Here is a 17,737-nt window from a genome sequence, read left to right as displayed (position 1 = left end):
GAGAGAGAGAGAGAGAGAGAGAGAGAGAGAGAGAGAGAGAGAGAGAGAGAGAGAGAAAAGAAGAGAAAAAAAGAAAAAAAGAAAAAAAAGATAAGATCACTGCAGTTTGTTATTCTCTCTCAAAACTTTCCCTGAAAGTGACAGTACAAGCAAGCAGGTGTCATCTATGGCAAGACTGGCTTCAGGGGGACACTCCTTCCCAACCCTGCACTTTCTCAAATACCTGTAGCTCTTTCCACTTCAAGGCTCCCACGAATGGCACAGGTCCCAACAGATGCCACCCTGGTACGTACTAAATCAGGCTGTGGCCAACATAGGTCAAGGCATGAGCTGACCACTGCCTCTGGATACCCTCTGCTCCTGTCTTTTAATGATCCTGTACTATCAGGGACAGCTCAGAGGCAATGTGAATCGTTTAACACAACTCCCAATTACTTCTTCCAAACTCCTACTGCTCACAGTGCATTGGAAGCCAAGCAGAGGAGACATCACCGACAGAGCTGCATGTTTGTCATGTTGCTGGTTTCTGTCCCTTTAGAACACATGCTCTGGGTACTATAAACATCAGCTCTCGTGTGTGCTTTCATTCTGTATTTCCTAAGCGCCCATCATCTATGAGAATAAAACCCAGTCATGTGGGAAGCCTATGATGCTAATGAATAAAGATTCCTATAACAGGCCTTGGCCTCAAGGAGCAAGCTTCTATTAGACAGAAAGGCTCAAATAAGTCTGTTCTGTGCACACAGAATGGCAATCAGAAAGTCAGGGACTTGGTACATGCAGACCCTGGGCAGAGGCAGCAGCCAATGGAGGGCCCCCTGGGACCAGATAATGAAGTGCTTCCCCTAGGTAATAGAAAGAACTGGAAGGTAATTTAAAGGGTCATAAAATCTGTGTTAAGAAGATGGATGAGGGGTAGTGTGTGTGTATGTGTGTGTGTGTGTGTGTGTGTGTGTGTGTGTGTGTGTGTGTAGGGTCTAGAGAATTGGCTCAGTGTGTTAAGAGCGATTGCCCTGCAAGCACTAGGTTCATACCCCCAGCACCTGTGTAAAAAGCCAGGCATGGTTATGCAAACAATGTAGCCCCACAACTGGGAGGCAGTGATGGGTGAATTCCAGACCCCAACAACACACTGGCTGGTCAGCCTAGTCAAAATGAGCAAGCTTCAGGTTTAATGAGAGACCTTGTCTCAAGGCACCTGATGCCCTTCTGGCCTCCACACCACACATACACACGCACGCACGCACGCACGCACGCATGCATGCACGCATGCATGCACATGAGGTATATACCTATAATCCCAGCACTGGAGGGGTTCAAGCAGAAAGATCACTGTGAGTTGGAAGGCCAGCTTGAGCTACATAGTGAAAACCAGGCAAACCTGAGCTATAAAATGAGATCCACATCTCAATTAAAAAAAAAAAAAATGAAGAAAAAAAAAACCTGGAGATGAGGCAGACTTAGGTACAACACAATGAGTAAAGCTTGAATCTGCCAGTACAAACGTGTTAAAACAACCCACGGTGACAGCGAATGCACAAGACACAAACAGCACTGGAAATGAGGAAAGTCTCCAGCCGCAAAAGCTTCTGGCAGTTTCCAGAGACCCCAGGACAGGATGCAACAGAAGATGAGCTCAGGGCTGCCTGACTCATGCAGGACTCTCCCTGGTTAGAGCTGCCATGCCCTCAAAAGGAAGTAATTTCAGGTAATTAGACACAGGATAGGTTTTTACATCCAATTGCATTCTTTGCCAGAAGCAGCCGTCATGTTGGCCCAATGACTTGATCGGCCGCGGCTGTTCTTAGCCTTGATCAGCGTAGCATGTGCTCTCTGCCCAGGCTGCTCTTAGCCTTTTTCCTTTTGATTTGATTTCATCAACCTGAGTATACAGACTTGGTAAGATGCCCTCTCACTCCACCCCCAGTCCCTGAGCCAAGGAGCCCAGACAACTTCTAGGATTTGATGAGAGACGGTTATAGTCCCTGAAAGACAGAGTCCAAAGCCCCGTTCTATGGGGCTACCCCTGCTGATCGGAGTCAACCAAACAGGTAAGTCATGTTTCATCTTGTATTAGCTCTGAGGAAACAGGTTCGGATTCTGCAAGGTGATCCAACATTACATGAAGGCAAGCAGTGCTGGGTGACAGCATCCACCTGGGAGGTTGACAGTTTGCATAGCAGATCGCTCTTCACCTTCCAGCCCTCAGAGGCACCAAGAAAGTTCACAAGATTATTCTACACTGTCTCTCAGATCAGTTGTTCTCAACCTTTCTAAGGCTGTGACCCCTTGACACAGTTCCTCATGCTGTGGTGACCCCCAACCATAAAGTTACATAAAGTTGCCCCTAAGAAAGGGTTGTCGACCCCAGAGGGCTCGTGACCCACAGGTTAAGAACCCTTTAATGTATAGAATCTGGGGAAGCACAAATTCGATTTAAGTCTGAACTGAAGAAGCCAGGGCCCAGACGAGTCTCAGTGTCCCACCAATCAGAATTATACCCACAAGTCTGACTCAGGCCAATGCTTACAGGCTTGAGGTTCCTGTGATTAAACTGCCAATCACTGCTGACAAGACTCCCTCTGCAAGTCACTGGTGTACATACCAGCCATTGTACTTAAAGTCATCACCTCTTCTCCAACCTGCAGCCAGAACCTTCCCAGGAGCAGCTCACACAGTTACTTTCTATAACAAGCTTGAGCTAAAACCTGCTCTTTGGAAACCATCTCTTAAGACAAGAACAAGGCATTTGGTGGTGGTGGGGCCCACACATCTTTAATCCAGCACTCAGGAGGCATAAGCAGGTGGATATCTGTTTAAAGATAGCCTCGTCTACTGAGCAAGTTCCAGGACAACCAAGGCTACACAGAGAAACCCTGTCTCACAGGTATCCTCTCCCCTCTGAAACAGCAAGTCCCAAGTCCTTCAGCATTCTTTTAAGATGTGCTTCCTCTGGCCCTAAGACTCCATTATAAATAACTCAATGGGACAATGATCTTCACACTTCCCTGAGGTCACCTGAGAGTCACCTCTAGAACAAGCAGCATGGACAGTCTCATACTCTACTGGCAACCAGCAAACTGACTTCAGACTACTCAGCAGGATTGCCAGGCTCGGGAGGAACTGGGTGCAGGATGTTTTCCTCTGGAGTGCATCCTCACCGTGCCCTAACTGTGCCCCAGCTACCCTGCTGCCAAAGGGCAGCACCTAACTCACAGCAGAGGGGTGACATTTATGTAAGCAGACTGCCCGGCCTACAGCAAACACATGAACACCTGAACTTTTGCTATCATTACTTCTACCATCAAGCTTATGAAGATCTTGACAGCAGTATATGCCGTTTCACGATGTTACCATGTGCTATTTCTCTTTAATAACAGAAATGTGTGCACAGATTTTGTACCCTGGGTTTCATAAGCGTTCTCATTTCTGTAGTACAGTCCCATCATCCCAAGCAGCTGATCCTGGTTTTGTCAGGAGACACTGTTTATATTTCGGCACAATAAGCAATGCAATAAAATAGCAAACATATTTGTGCAAGAAGATCCTTCCTCGTAGAGATTTTTTTTCCTTTTTTTTTTTTTTTGATTTATTTATTATATGTAAGTACACTGTAGCTGTCTTCAGACACTCCAGAAGAGGGAGTCAGATCTCATTACGGATGGTTGTGAGCCACCATGTGGTTGCTGGGACTTGAACTCAGGACCTTCAGAAGAGCAATCGGGTGCTCTTACCCACTGAGTCATCTCGCCAGCCCCAATAGTAAGAGATTTTGATTTTAGCAATGTGCACTGCCTACAGATTTCCAAAAACTCTGTGTGCCCATTTTCAGTGTCATGACCATAGAGCAGAGTTCTAGCTTTCCAGTAATCTTGTCCAACTCTGAGGACAACTATGATTTATTTTTCCATGTACAAGTTAGAAAACCATACCCAGACGTGGTGTCTTCTTAATGTACACTAAAACGTCAATCCCTAAGCTAGTATATGCTTCTCATTTAAAAAAAAAGGGGGGGGGCGAGTGAGGTCTCAGCAGGTCAAAATGCCTGTAACAAGCCAAGTGGTGGAAAAAGAAAACTCCCACAAGCTGTCCTTTAACCTCCTGCTCATGTGTGTGCACATGGACACAAACACAGACAGACAGACAGACAGACAGACACCCTGGGTGGGGAGTGGAGGACTATGAAGGTTCATTTTCTTCAGTAGGTAGAAGACAGTAAAAGTTACAGCTAAAATTATCATTTCTTCCTCTGTACCTTTCTATTTGGGGATGTGACAATTCCCCAAGGGCCTCCAGATTTTAGGTGAGGACGACTCTGGCTCTCCCTACGAACACCCCACCCACCACAGTGAGTCTAGACGTGAAAATGAAAGTCTCACGTTGCTTCCTCCTTGACGTTCATCCTCCTTGAGATGAATTTTCCCACCTGCTGATGTGTCAAACACAGATGAAAATGTTAGCTTCAACTTCCCAGCTTGGAGGAAAACACCTTTATGCCGAGACAGAGCTTAGAAATTTTAAGAAGAATTCTAAAATAAATATAAAGTTGGATTCGGGTTTTTTGTTTTGTTTTGTTTTGTTTTTTTAAGAGTTCAGGTAGCAGTCCACCAAGTGGAGGAAAATTACAGAAACAGTTTCCTAACATAAAAACCTGTTCATAAGACCTTCCACAAAAGGCATCCAACAGAGAGCATAACCCGTTGCTATCACATAAGAAAATCAATGCTTAGTAGATAAAGGTGGGGGTGGGAGGAGGGTGTACTGATGCCCAGGACAACTTCAAAGGTGGACTTCGCAAAGACCAGCTCTACCTCTGGGGCACTGTTTCATCAGCAAACACTGAAGCTATAAACAGACCAGTTGAACCAAGGATGCCACAGGTGAAGTCCAGCCCTTAACCAGATCTCCCTGGAGCAGTGGCTCTCAGCCTTCCTAATGCTGAGACCTTTTAATACAGTTCCCCAAGTGGCGACTCCAACCATAAAACTGTTTTCATGGCTACTTCATAACTGTAATTTTGCTACTGTTATGAATTGTAATGCAAATATTTTTAGAGACCCAGGTTTGTCTAAGGGATTTCGGCCCGCAGAGTGAGAAGCCCTGCCCTAGGGCCTTCAGAAATACTGCTTTTAAGGCAAGAATTGGTAAATTAAAACAAACAAAAAGCTTTTGTGGGCTAAGAGGCAATATTGAAGTGTTTGTGTATGTACATATCAGATAAAAGAATAAAAACCATTATTAGCTCAAACCCAGGTGTCTGGACATGGTTTGCCGATACCTGTTCTACAAACATCCCCGGTGTGTTCCCTCTGTGATGGACACCGCTCGGATCTACAATTATCATCCGGTCTCTTTCTTCTACACTAGGAGGGGGGAGATCTTAGGATTGTGCCATGGAGACATAATACAGCTGGGGACTGATTGGGCACCTCTATGCAGCCGTTAACAGTGCCTACATATTAAGGACCCATTAATGTGGGGCTCGCCAAAAGAGTTTAAAGTGAACCAACATCAAAACATTCAGAGGCTCGGCGTGGGAGGGAGAATGTCCCACCCCCCGCCCTGTAAGCCTTGGGATCCAGGAGTACAGTGTGCTGCCTGACAGGGAGAAGTAAGAGTGGACGAGTTAAACTTGCTAACCAGTTTGAGATGTGATTGTTCTAGATGATGGGGTGCTCAGCAGGTAAAGGCACTTGCCACCAAACCTGACAGCCTGAATTCCATGGCTAGGGTCCACGAGGTGGGAAGAGAGAATCAAACTGTCAAACAAAGTTACTCTATGTGCACATAGCCCCCACCCCACCCCACACAAAATAATAATACATGTAACTTTTAAAATGTAAGGTACTTAAATGTGAAAGAGAGAGGCAGGAGATTCAGGGTCTGTATTGGGACTGAACACAACTGCCTCCCCAAGTTTAATACTGAGGTCAGTGTGTTACTCTCAAGAGATGGGGCCACTAGGAAATCATTAGCTTTAGATGAATCCAGAAGGCAAGGCCCTTATGGGATTGACCTTATGAGCAGAGACCCCAGAGGACATTCTTTCTGTACCCAAGAAAATAACTGTTGGCCATGTGTGGTGGAACATAGGAGGAGAGGTAGCTGTATCTCTGTGAATTCCCAGCCAGTCTGGTCTACGTAGCATGTTCTAGGCCAGGCAGGGCTACAGGGCTATGGTCTTGAAACAAGCAAACTGTCTATAAACCACCTGAGAGCCTACCTTGGTAGCCTAATGGGGACTTCCTGTTTCTAGAACTGCAATAAGCTCCAGCCATTCAAGGCATGAATATATAGCATTAGGTTTCGACAACCAGCAGTGCAGACTCTCAGACATGACCTGTGGGAAGACTCCAGTGGCCATTGGCTGGCTCTGTAGATACAAGGGGCTGAGAGCCAAGGAGTACAGCTGGCCTCTAGAAGAAATGGGGAAGCGAAGGGACCTTGAAGATGCTTTGATCTTAGCACAGCAAGACCCATGCTTCACTTCCCACCTGCAAATCTGAATGAAGAGGGTGTGCTCCCTGAAGCCGCTAGACAGACAGAAACATGCTACAGAAGCAAGAGGAAATGAGAGTCAGGAAGGGCTTACCCTGCCTCAAGTCTCAGCCTCAAACACAGTTGGGGTGGGAAGGTCACACCCAGGCGACGGAGCCAGGGAGTGTGGAGAAAGACACAGACAGTCTCCATGTGCTCTGGAAGCAATGGACTGAGCCAAGCTGCCGTAGACAAACCGGGGCCAGGCAAGAGGTCATATGGGGCCAGTCCATGACAAATCAGGACAGACTTAGGAGGGTGAAACTAGGAAAGACATAGCACAGGCCAGGCATAAATGCTCAACTGTTCTCACTATTGTTTCAAACATAAGCAAAAGGACCACTCTTTCTGGACAAGTAGCCATTCTGGAACTCTGAACACTAGGATCAGTCACTGAGAACTCCTCTTTGGGAACAGCACTTTGGAGCAGAAGCTAAGCTCTGATCCAGCTAGCCAACTGTGGTGGCCAGCAGCTGAATCCCTCACTCAATCCCTGACTTATTTCTGACTAGTTCTAAAACAATTCAAACTATCCTTAGACTCGTTTAATAAATATAATCTAAAGAATGAGTCACAACATAGTAGTTACAAAAGGAAGTCCATAAACTGTTGCCGTAACCAACGTCAACATTGGAAATCATGGTCTCCTCAGGTGACTTTCCAAGCAGATGACACTTATTCTCAAACAAGAATTCCAAGATAGTACTCGGACTTAAAATATATATCAGACTCACAGCCTTATGACAATTCAAACTTGGCATAATGGGACTGATGGATACAAGATATCAAAATGAAAGATTCCCCTTCCAAGGTCAGGTGCACAGCCAGCTTGCTGGCTACATGGTACCTCAGGAACAACTCTGACCTAGACAGTCTCCTAGAACTGTGAAGCTCTATCAGATAAGAGCTTTCGACAGTAAACAAAGCTCCTTCCTGGGGTCTCAAGGAGAAGCAGCATTTTGATCAGACAGAGCGTACATGGAGGGAGACCACAGCATGGCAAGATCAGGAGATGGTGAGGCACCCGAAGATGTGCATGCGGGCATGGGGAGTGGACCTCTTTTGGTTGGCCAGAGCCCAGGGGATATGTGGGAGGCTGGGCCCCATCTGGTTCCTGCAAAGCCCACTAAATATAGCAGTTGTGGCTTCAGGATCGCTTTAACATACAAGAGATCAAGGCAGCAATGTCCCCTAACAACCCATACGTGCACGCTGAGACTGTCTACTGGTGCTCCGCCCCAATTTCTACTGTTCCTATAGACCTCCCTCATTTTTCCCATGTTCTGAATGGAGCTCACTTCCATTGACTTCTGTGTGAATAAGAGGAATTCTGCTGGATTTTAAGCAGACACAGCAGAGCCTCTGGTCTTTATTTCTAAAATGCTTCCAAGAAGACAGGTAATGGAACAGGGTTTATGATTTATGCACAGAAATGTAGGTCAGAAAGGCAAATAAGAAATGAGTGGGTACATCAAGGCTATGGACACTTGCATCAGCCTGCACACGAGCCACACTATTCCTGTTTATCTCACTTTTAAAAGATAATCTCCTTTTTATCACTGACAAAGTCTTTTCGGCATGTGATGATGAAATCACTTCTCTTCAATCTGACCAGAATACAGTATCCCTGTTATACAGTACATTAATTCTCTCCAAATTATAAACTCAAAAAAAAAAAAAAAAAAAAAAAAAGCCAAGTGAATCCAATTTTTAAAAAATTAAAATAAATTCTCCTGAGATGCTTTGTGAAATCTGGAATTTGTCAACAGTTGAGCATCCCATCCCTTAGTGAGTTCTTGGCCTCCTGAGAAGCAACAAGGAGCTAGACACAGTGATGGCAGGCGGGCAATGGCTTTGTGACTGAATAGCCACTGCCCTGTACCAGCAGAAGAAAACACTGGGAGCAGCTCTGATCTGCAGGCCCCTCCTGTTGTCTAGCTAGAGCAGTCTGTTGTCCAGGTTATCACAATGCACAGGAAGCAGAGGGTCCACGCCGAGTATTTAAAGAACATTACTGTCCCGTTGCCTTCTGCAGGACAGGGCCTGAGGCAGAGGACCACCTTCCAGCCCTCCACACATCAGCTTGTCCTTTGTTCCTGCTGGTTCTGACCAGGACCAGGGTGAAATGTAGGCTCTTGGTAGTCCTGAGCCTCCTGTCCCTCACACATGTCTTATGTAGGCTGTCTCTACGTTTCTGCAGTAGCATTTGGAGGGCCTCACTGTGGAGGTCTTCCTAAGTCTTCAAGAACTGTGGAGGTTGGTGTTGGTTACAGCCTCAAGTGGACGTGGAGTCAACATCAAGAGATGCACCTCTGGACAAGTCTGGAAGAGTTTCTCTGGAAGAGAAACACAGGGAGGACTCCCAAAAAGTAGGCAGTACCTTCTGGCAGGGGCCTGGACATGAGGACATCTGAGGGACAAGCTGACTGGTGTTAGCCTGCCCACCTTGCCTTCTGTGAGGTCACCTACTCTGCACCTTCCAACACTAGAATCCAGGTTCCTGGGCCTCCTACCTCAGACTGACGACCAATGACTCTCCTGGGATTCTCTAGGCTTTCAGCTCCAGGCTGGTGGACTGAGCATCAGCTGGTCTGCAACCTCACGGGTGTGCTGACAGCCACTGTTGGACTACCCAGACCATATTGTGTGACTCAATCTAACAAATCCCCTATCTTCATTCTATGTGGACCCAAGCCCCGTGAAACCTACTCATCCTGGTTCTGCCTTACCCTTCAGGCGGACTGCACAATCGGTAGATCCTGGAACAAAAGGTCAGCCAACCTGTGGGAGAGCAGCCCTGATAAGTGTAGGAGTCTGGGTGCCTGTGTATGGGTCTAGAGGGACGTTCAGGCACCCTGGTGTCTGTACTGTGACCCTCTTACCTTGAGGTGTCTCCTTTTAGTCGGAGTGTTATCGGACAGGAGGATAAGATGATGTCAGCAGGCTATGGAACAGTCTAGAAGTTCTTATCCTCCCTTGCACTTCTCAATGTGAGTATAACCATGGGAGCTAACCTCGGCTCATGCTCAGCACTAACTGCACAAGCCTCCGTGTCGGGGCATCTGGAAGGTCATCTCCACCCAGGGTGTTCGCACTGAGCAGCACCCACTTGCCCCACACCTAACAGCCTCTTTTAAACCTCTTCCACCATCACTATTTCTGTTTTCCGAAGGCTGACACCTTCCTGCTGAATGAGGCCACACAGACATCTGGTGACTTCTCAGAAATATTTTCCATCATTAATAGTATTTGTGTGGGGCACCCTTCCTACCATCTGCACAGCCTGCTGACTTTAAGTCAAAAGTTCCAGGGACTCTTGCTTTGTTTTGAGACAGAGTCTAAAGCTGTCTGGGCTAGCCTCTAACTTACTATGTAGCTGAGGATATCTTTGAACTTTTTTGATCCTGCCACTTCCACTTCCTGTGCTAGAATCACCTGCACATGCCACAGGTTCTGGGAACCAAGCCTTGTGTTCACCTTGTGTTCTCAGCAAATCCTCGAGCAACTGAGCTCTCCCCATTTCTGAGGTGATTATTTTTTTTCTTCAGTGCATTTATAAGTCAATCAAATAGTACTAGATAGTGGATTATGCTTCTGTGTTTATTCATTTTCTTTCCAAACTCAGAAATGACAGGAGAGGCGAGGAACACAGAGAGAAGTCTGCTGTCACTCATAGCACAGAAGCCATGCTTCTGCCTTCCAATCTGATGGGAGTGGGCTCATGCTAGGGCAGACAGAGGCAGGGAACTATTCCTGAGTCAAACTACAGGCAATAAAACCTACTTCTGGAGTAGGCATCCCAGTGTCTCTGGTCTGTATGCTCAGTGCAGGAGGCACAACACTCACTGGCAAATAAATGGTGACTAAGATTGGAGGCACAACACTCACAGGCAAATGGTGACTTCACTCCCTGCCCACCCCCAGAGAACAGCGAGGACTCACCCAGCCCAGAGATATTGATTGCCTTCACAGATTTCTTCATTTTGTAGAGAACCATCCGGTCCACGTCCAAAGCCTGAAATAACAGGGAATATGTGAATTAATAACATGTTTGCATACAGACGGGCAGCAGCAGTGAGAATCTTCTGGGATCCCTACTGTAAGGCCCTGGGCTGCTTCTATGGGCTGGGTCTTTGCATAGTTTAGCCTTTCAAAGCGCACAGAGTAGCAGTTCAATTGTGTTACAGAAAACCAACTGGAGAGTCTCAGGCACCTGGAGCTTACAAGCTGTCTCTGCCCACATCACCTGCTGGTCACGACACTCTGCATCCAGGTAAGGGAATCTGGCAGATGGCTCTACCACATCTGGGCTGTCCCTCTCACCTTGAAAGAAAGAGCAGTTTCAAGGATAGAAAGTGCCCCTCCTCACAAGAGGGCTCTGCCCTGCCCCACCCTGCCCTGCTGGCTCCAAAGAACAGGCAGCCAAGTCACAGAACCAGACCTGCCCAACACAAATGCATGCATTTGTGAAGCTATTAGCTGTGTTCCTAAGCCTCTCCAAGCCTCAGAGTTCGCTTCCAGAATCCAGCTGTAGCAGCTTTGCAAGGCTGAATGATTAAACAAACACTACATGGTTAATATTCAGCAAATATTTACAGAGCCACCTTCACAGAGCAGCAGTAAGTGGCACTTACAACATCTGCACATAGTAGGTTTTCAACAATGGGTACAGTGACTCATCGAACTTGGGGATTTATTCTCAGCTAAGCTTCCACTAAAGAGATAGCTCGAACACTCTCCCACAACTCAGTTAAACAGCTCAGTAGATCAAAGGACTACAAGTGGCTGGGACAGGAAACTGAGTACACTGGGGACCATGAGAGTGAGACCATGTGAGCAGTAATGGTGGTGACCTGTCATCTAAAATTGCTGAATGGGCTTCCAGCATTGGCCTCTGTAAGCCCTCCCTCAGTTTGAGGTTGCAATGGCTATTTTCTAGGGTATAAAAAGACAGGTGAGATTGGAGTTGACAATTTTAAACAGAACAGTGATCAAGAGGCTCCAGATGTAGTAAAAGGGGGTGGGGGGCTGTTCTTATTACATTACTGTGTGTTTGTTTCAACACATAGGATGTACTGTGAATGACCCCCTAGATATGTCAAGATCAAACCCTGGCCCTAGGCAAGCACACACAGAGCTAAGTATCCCAGGTTTGGTTTTAAAGACAGCCTTGCCATATTGTATAGCTTATGCTGGCCTTGCATCAAAATTTCTTATAGTGAGTTAGCTTTTTGTGTATAGGGAATGATTTTAAGTGTATATGTTCAAGGGATATCCTCTTGCTTCAAACTCAGTGCTGGGTTATAGACCCTTGCTACCATATCTGGCTTTTTATGTGAGATCATGGTGTTTGTGTGTGTGTGTGTGCGCGTGTGTGTGTGTGTGTGTGTGTGTGGTGTATTATGGAGTGCTTCATAGCTGTGGAAATCAGAAAGGGACACTTGATGTTCTCCTTCATCACTTTCTACCCTATGCCCTTGGGGAAAGAACTCTTTGGATCATTTAACTCCCAGGATCCACCTGGCCCCACCTTCCAGCTCTGGGTTATGGCTATGCCTAGCTTTTTATGCTGTGGGCTCTTTGCTGTTTTGTTGTTGTTTAAAACTGAGGGCCTCATGCTTGTATAGCTAACTACTCTCTTACCTACTGAGCCATCTCCCTAGCCCCCAAGTGAACTCTTAATGTTCCTAGGTGGTCATCTCTAATCCACTCTGGACCTTGAGATATAAGAGGGCATTTTATATCTCAAGGGAAACAGTAACTAACCCACAAATCACTGCACTGAACTGTCCCTCACAGCCTCCCCAGTCCTCCCCAGTCCTTCAGCCTCCAAGCAATGATTGCTCAGGCTCTATCAGAAACACTGGTTCCTGAAGTGCCATTGTCCATGTGTCAGGGAGCAGAGCCTGACAAACATGAATCAGTGTGCTGTCATAACTGGGAGTTCCCTTCCCATGCGACAGGTCCTTGCTACAAAGCATATTTGATCTAGTAAACATGCAGTCCACGACTCCTGCAGAAGAATCTGTCTTGACCAGTCTCTGCAATCGACCGGAACTTATCTGACCTGTATTTAAACAAGAAGGGCGACCCTCCCTCGACCCTCCTCACAGGCAGCAGAGGATACCCACAGCAGCAGGGCTGAGCTCCCTGCAAGTCACTCAGCAACACTTGCCAAAATGCTTTGAGTGCTCAGTGTAAAAGGAGAAGACATCCCACGCTTCCCGGCACTCACAACACCCAACTCAAATGAGCAGTGCAAGATCCCTGTGCTCTGAGCTTTCCTTCCCCTCCATCCATGCCCCTGGACTGTCTTCTTCACTCCTGGTTATCCCCCAAGCTCTTGCCCCAGTGAACTGGTTTACACTAGCCAACTCACTGTTTTCTTCTATCTCCCCACACTGTTAATTCCCTAGAATAGCCTCCTACCTCCTGACCCCCAGCTACACAGGCTGGTTCACCGCTTCATCTGGTCCTCCAGCAAAGCCCCCTGATATCCCTCCATGGCAACTCATCTTTGGTTGGTCCACGGTGCCTATGCTTGTTCAGGGTTTCAGCTGAGATTTACTGAGCACCTGGTATGTGCCTGATGCTTAAGCTGCTAGTGGAGATGCAGTGATGAGCAAACCAAGAAAAGGATTCAGGAAAGATAAACGCCCGGTAAGAGCAGAAGGCCAAGCCTTGTCCAGTGACCTGCTTTGCCAACCTTGGATGCTGCCCCCAGTACCAGCACTGACAACTACCGTGGCTTCTACTGAGCACCCAGTAACACTTGAACACACTGAGCCCAGTGATATACCAATAAAACTGCCTTCATTGCTTGTTACCTTCCCCAGTGACCTTCTCTAAGGCCAGGGGTTAGTGTGCATGCAGCATATACATCCCATTGCGCACCAGAGAGCCTGCCAAGGAATGGGACTCTATTAAGCCATGGAGCTTCCCTGAGAGAGTGCACTGTAGTAACTCAGGGCCGCTAGAGGCAGGCAGGAAATGATTCCAGGAGTGGCCAAAGATGAAGGAACTGGCTGTTGCCACACTGGCTTGGAAACCAATCAGGCTCCATCTGTGTGTTGGGCTCCTGGGTAATCAGCTAGCAGGCTGACCTGCTTCTCTCCAGTAGAGTTAATTGCTCTACCCACTGGTAACCCCAGGGCACAGGACACACCTGTGTCTGTGGCGTATAGCTCAGTCCTGTTCAGAAGCAGAGGCTGGAAGTGGTGAGTTACTGAGGTACCAGGAGCTGGCACTCTGCAACCAGCTGGAACTCAGATGACACCCCACTCAGTGCTTTGGAGACCACGTTCTCACCTATCAAAGACAGCACAGACATCTTATGAAAATACCCCTCCATCTGAGTCCTGTCCCCCCTATTGTTGAAGGGAAGCTGTTTCCGGCCTCAAGAATGAGTGCATAAACAGGCAGGAGTTGCTCCTTTCCCTTGGCTGTTCAGCAGAGATGGAAGTGAAGGTGAGTTTGGCACTTGGTGGCAGAGGTAATTATAATTGAAACCCACACAAGGGAAAAGCGGTTCCCTCCCTTCCCCCATCACGGCGTGTATTTATAGATCATCAAGATTAAACCAGTCAGGAGAAATGAGTATGAATAAGACACAAAGACTTGTATCTATGGTCTATACAAAGCTTTGCCAAAGCTTTATAGCCAGGACAATAAGAAGGCTTTTGGCAGTCTCCAGAAATCAAAGGTACCTGCAATGTGGCTGAGACTCTAATGGTAAGTCACCTCTCACCACCCCTTCTTCCACAACTACTCAAACCTAGAAGGAAAAAGGAGACAACCCTACACCCAGACGTGTGGGCAAACTACCAGCATACAGAACTGTAAACGTCAATAAGGACATTAAAGAGGGCTGGCCTGGCCTGCCGCTGATGCCTGGCCGAACCCTATAAACTCGGAGGGACTAGATTCAAGCTGACCTCTAGTTTGTAAAACAAGCTTAGCAGATTAAATTTATTGCATAAATAAGTCTGTAGGGATGTGTCTCAAATATTTCCAAGGAAAACAAACAACTGTTGGAGTGGTAATTGAAATGGTAAGCCAGGAGAGGGAGCAGAGAGTATATGGTATAGGTCACAGCAAACTCACTGCCAGAGGAGAGACCCTCACACCCCTGCTCACTGCATTTTCACACCTGGTTGCCCCACACAGTAGTTACAAGCTGCAGGGATTCAGTTAAAGTGAAAAACATTGACAGTTCACATCTGCACACAGCTGTCGTCATAGAGAGCATCAGCCACATCATCACCCCAATGGTTCCAGAATGTCCTTAGGAATCTTCTTCCTCTGCCTCTGAAGGCCCCTCTGTGCACTTGAGGGCTGTCCCAGGGCCAAGGAAACCACCCAGGCAGCCTGGCGCTCCTTATTCCATAGCTTAGTACCAGCAGCACCAGTCACACACCACCTTCTCTATGCAGGGTAGGTCAGTCCACCTCTTCTTGGGTCCCACAACCTTGCCATGTAAGTTCTTTCATCCTGATGGTAGGCTAAGAGGAAGGGTGGCCTCCACAGTCTACCAAAAGTGATAGTCTGGCTCAGGGGTGGGAAACCCTTGTTTGGTCACAACCTGATGGTTTTGACGGATAGACATGTCAGGTGGATGTGATAATGGGTGAGGGAAGGTCCACTCTGACTCACCCTGTGGAAGGAAGCCTTACCCCAGCCCTCAGAACAATCCCACCTCCCTCAGTCACAGACCTTGACTAAGAGGTATGTTTTGAATTTCACTATAAATATTTGTGGGAATTTATTTAATTACCATCTGGTCCTTTATAGGAGAAGTTAGCTGCCTCTGGCTTAGCCAATCCATGCAAAGCACACTGTGTTAGTCAGGGTTTTACTGCTGTGAACAGACACCATGACCAAGGCAACTCTTATAAGGACAACATTTAATTGGGGGGTTACAGGTTCAGAGATTCAGTCCATTATTGTCATGGCAGGCATGGTGCAGGAGAAGCTGAGAGTTCTATATCTTCATCTGAAGACTACTAATGGAAGACTGGCTTCCAGGCAGCTAGGGTTAGGGTTAAGCCCATGCCCACAGTGACACACCTACTCCAACAAGGTCACACCTCTTAATAGTGCCAAGCAAATATAAACAATCAAACATCCCTTCCACAGCATCAAACAGGCCTGTCCCTTAAGCCCTGCCTAGAAGCACTGGATTGTGCCAGTCCAAGACCAAGTTGGTCCAGCACTCTGGGATTTCAAATGGAGCCAACATGAGAGGGAAGGGACCAACTTCCTTCCCAGAACCCAGGGATAATAACTGAAGGATAGGAGACCCACAGAAACAGGGACTCCCTATGTCCTCCCCTCTGGACCCATTCTACTTATAAAGGGCCAATCTGAGAGAAAATGACAGTTTTGAAAGCTAGCTAATAAACCCAAGCACATGCAAGGGCAGCTCTGCCAGGACAGTCACGCAAACATCAATGCCAGCCCAGTTTCATCTCACACTTGACTTTGAGCAAAGTACGATGCATAAAGGACAGTGGCAAACATTTGCAGAAAGCCATCGGGGAAGCACAGGACCACATGGCAGCTGGGAGCTCTCTATGAAGCAGGGCAATAATGGGCGTACCCTCCTTCTGGGAATCAAGCAAGGCCAGAAGAGGAGCAGGTGTCGATCAAAATTAAGATCAAATCCATGCCCAAGTCAAGTGTCAACTGCAATCAGTGTGTATACCTCTGGCAAGCCAGAAGGGGGTCACGTGGTCATTATCTAATAGCAGAAGTCAAACACAAGGATATGCATAACACTCTTCCAGACAGCCCCAAACTGGACAACCCCACAAGTGTGTTGGAGAGTCAGCCCAGACAAATCGCCACAAATTTGTACCAAAGAGGGCTCCAGAGCAATGGTAGAACAGCCTTGTGTACACTGAACACAAATGATTTTGACAAGAATACTAAAAACTGAACACACACAATATTATACTGTAAAAACTCAAAATAAAAGGCAAAGCTACATGTGCCACTGTGCCATGGCTGGCAAACTACAAAGTTACTGAAGGATTTAATCTAATATTCATGTATGTGACACTGCAGGACAGGCAAAGAAAAACACACCCTGGCTCCACGTTTGTCCTAATCATGGTTTCTACAAGTATAATTCTCTGTTCCTATTGCAGCCTGGCCAGTGAGCACACCTTCAGAGGAAGGCGCCACCATCATAGGACACAACCTTACAAACTTACTGACCACTGTGCATGGGTAGGAAGGCACACCTCACCCAGCAGAACTGCCCTCCCCTGTGCATCCAACAAAGTACACAAGAAGCAAGCCACAGTGTGTTGCAGAGGATGAGATTATAACTATTTAAAAAAAAAAATCTCATCACAGGAAAGTAGAGAAGAATGACCAGCTTTATCATAAACTGATTATACACACACATACACAAACAATCCCACATACATACTGAAAACATGAGAGGTTTGGTAACTCACTCATGAAATCCCAGCACCCAGGAGGCTGAGACAACTTTTGCATAGGCTAGAGTGTGAGATTGTCTCAACAATAGCAGCAGCAACAACAACAATAGCAGCAGCAATAACAGCAGCAGCAGCAGCAACAACAACAACAACAACAACAGCAGCTGAAAGCAAGAAAAAAAGATGCATCACAGTAACAAATCACCAACCTCGGTGCATTCGCTATGTTTGAGGTTTAGCCAAAGACAAATGAAAAGGATTTCAATATTGTCTACTTTTCTACTATCCTTCCATTGAGCATTTGTTTACCTTCGACCTCAACAACACATGGGAGAAACACATTAAATAACGAAGAAAGCAGTGATACTCAAAGCTGCATATTCCCACATGTAAAAATAAACACGGAGAACCCTTGGTTGGGCGGTACAGGAAACCATCACGTGGCTCCGGAAGAGAGGTAGAAAATGTTGCCAAGAGACTAGATTTTTGGCACTCTTTGAACGATTTACCAGGGTGTACTTATGCATTCGTTTATTTAAGGATAAATACATGATTAATGTGAAAGCAGCTCTGTGGGCTGCAGAGGAGGGTGAGCTAACCCAGGCTGTGGGTAAAAGTCTCACCCCAAAGCTCTCTGGATATGGACACAGAGGCCACCAGGGCTGGGGACTTTTGAAGTATAAAACCACAGAAGGCCAAGGGCAGCCAGGAAACATTGACCAACAAGGAAGTCAGGTGAAAGGTAGGGAAAC

The 17,737-nt window shown here is 46.8% G+C and overlaps 1 protein-coding gene across 5 annotated transcripts in view; it reads right to left on the bottom strand.

The window, feature by feature from the left end:
• The window catches only part of Asap2 (ArfGAP with SH3 domain, ankyrin repeat and PH domain 2), a 156,684-nt gene that overhangs the window by 89,305 nt on the left and 49,642 nt on the right, over window positions 1-17,737 (bottom strand). For 4 of the 5 annotated variants that reach the window (XM_029541189.1, XM_021202007.2, XM_029541190.1 and 1 more), the window contains exon 2: window positions 10,480-10,552. In XM_029541189.1, the coding sequence (XP_029397049.1) occupies window positions 10,480-10,552 (73 nt within the window). Of the gene's footprint in view, window positions 1-10,479; window positions 10,553-13,702; window positions 13,770-17,737 lie in introns of those variants that run through there. The other variant, XM_029541191.1, reaches the window with a different exon arrangement.

This window comes from Mus pahari, chromosome 7 (assembly GCF_900095145.1).
Source record: "Mus pahari chromosome 7, PAHARI_EIJ_v1.1, whole genome shotgun sequence".
NCBI classification, from domain to species: Eukaryota; Metazoa; Chordata; class Mammalia; order Rodentia; family Muridae; genus Mus; species Mus pahari.
The sequence above is the reverse complement of the archived record's forward strand: the minus strand, read 5'-3'. Positions and strand labels throughout refer to the sequence as shown.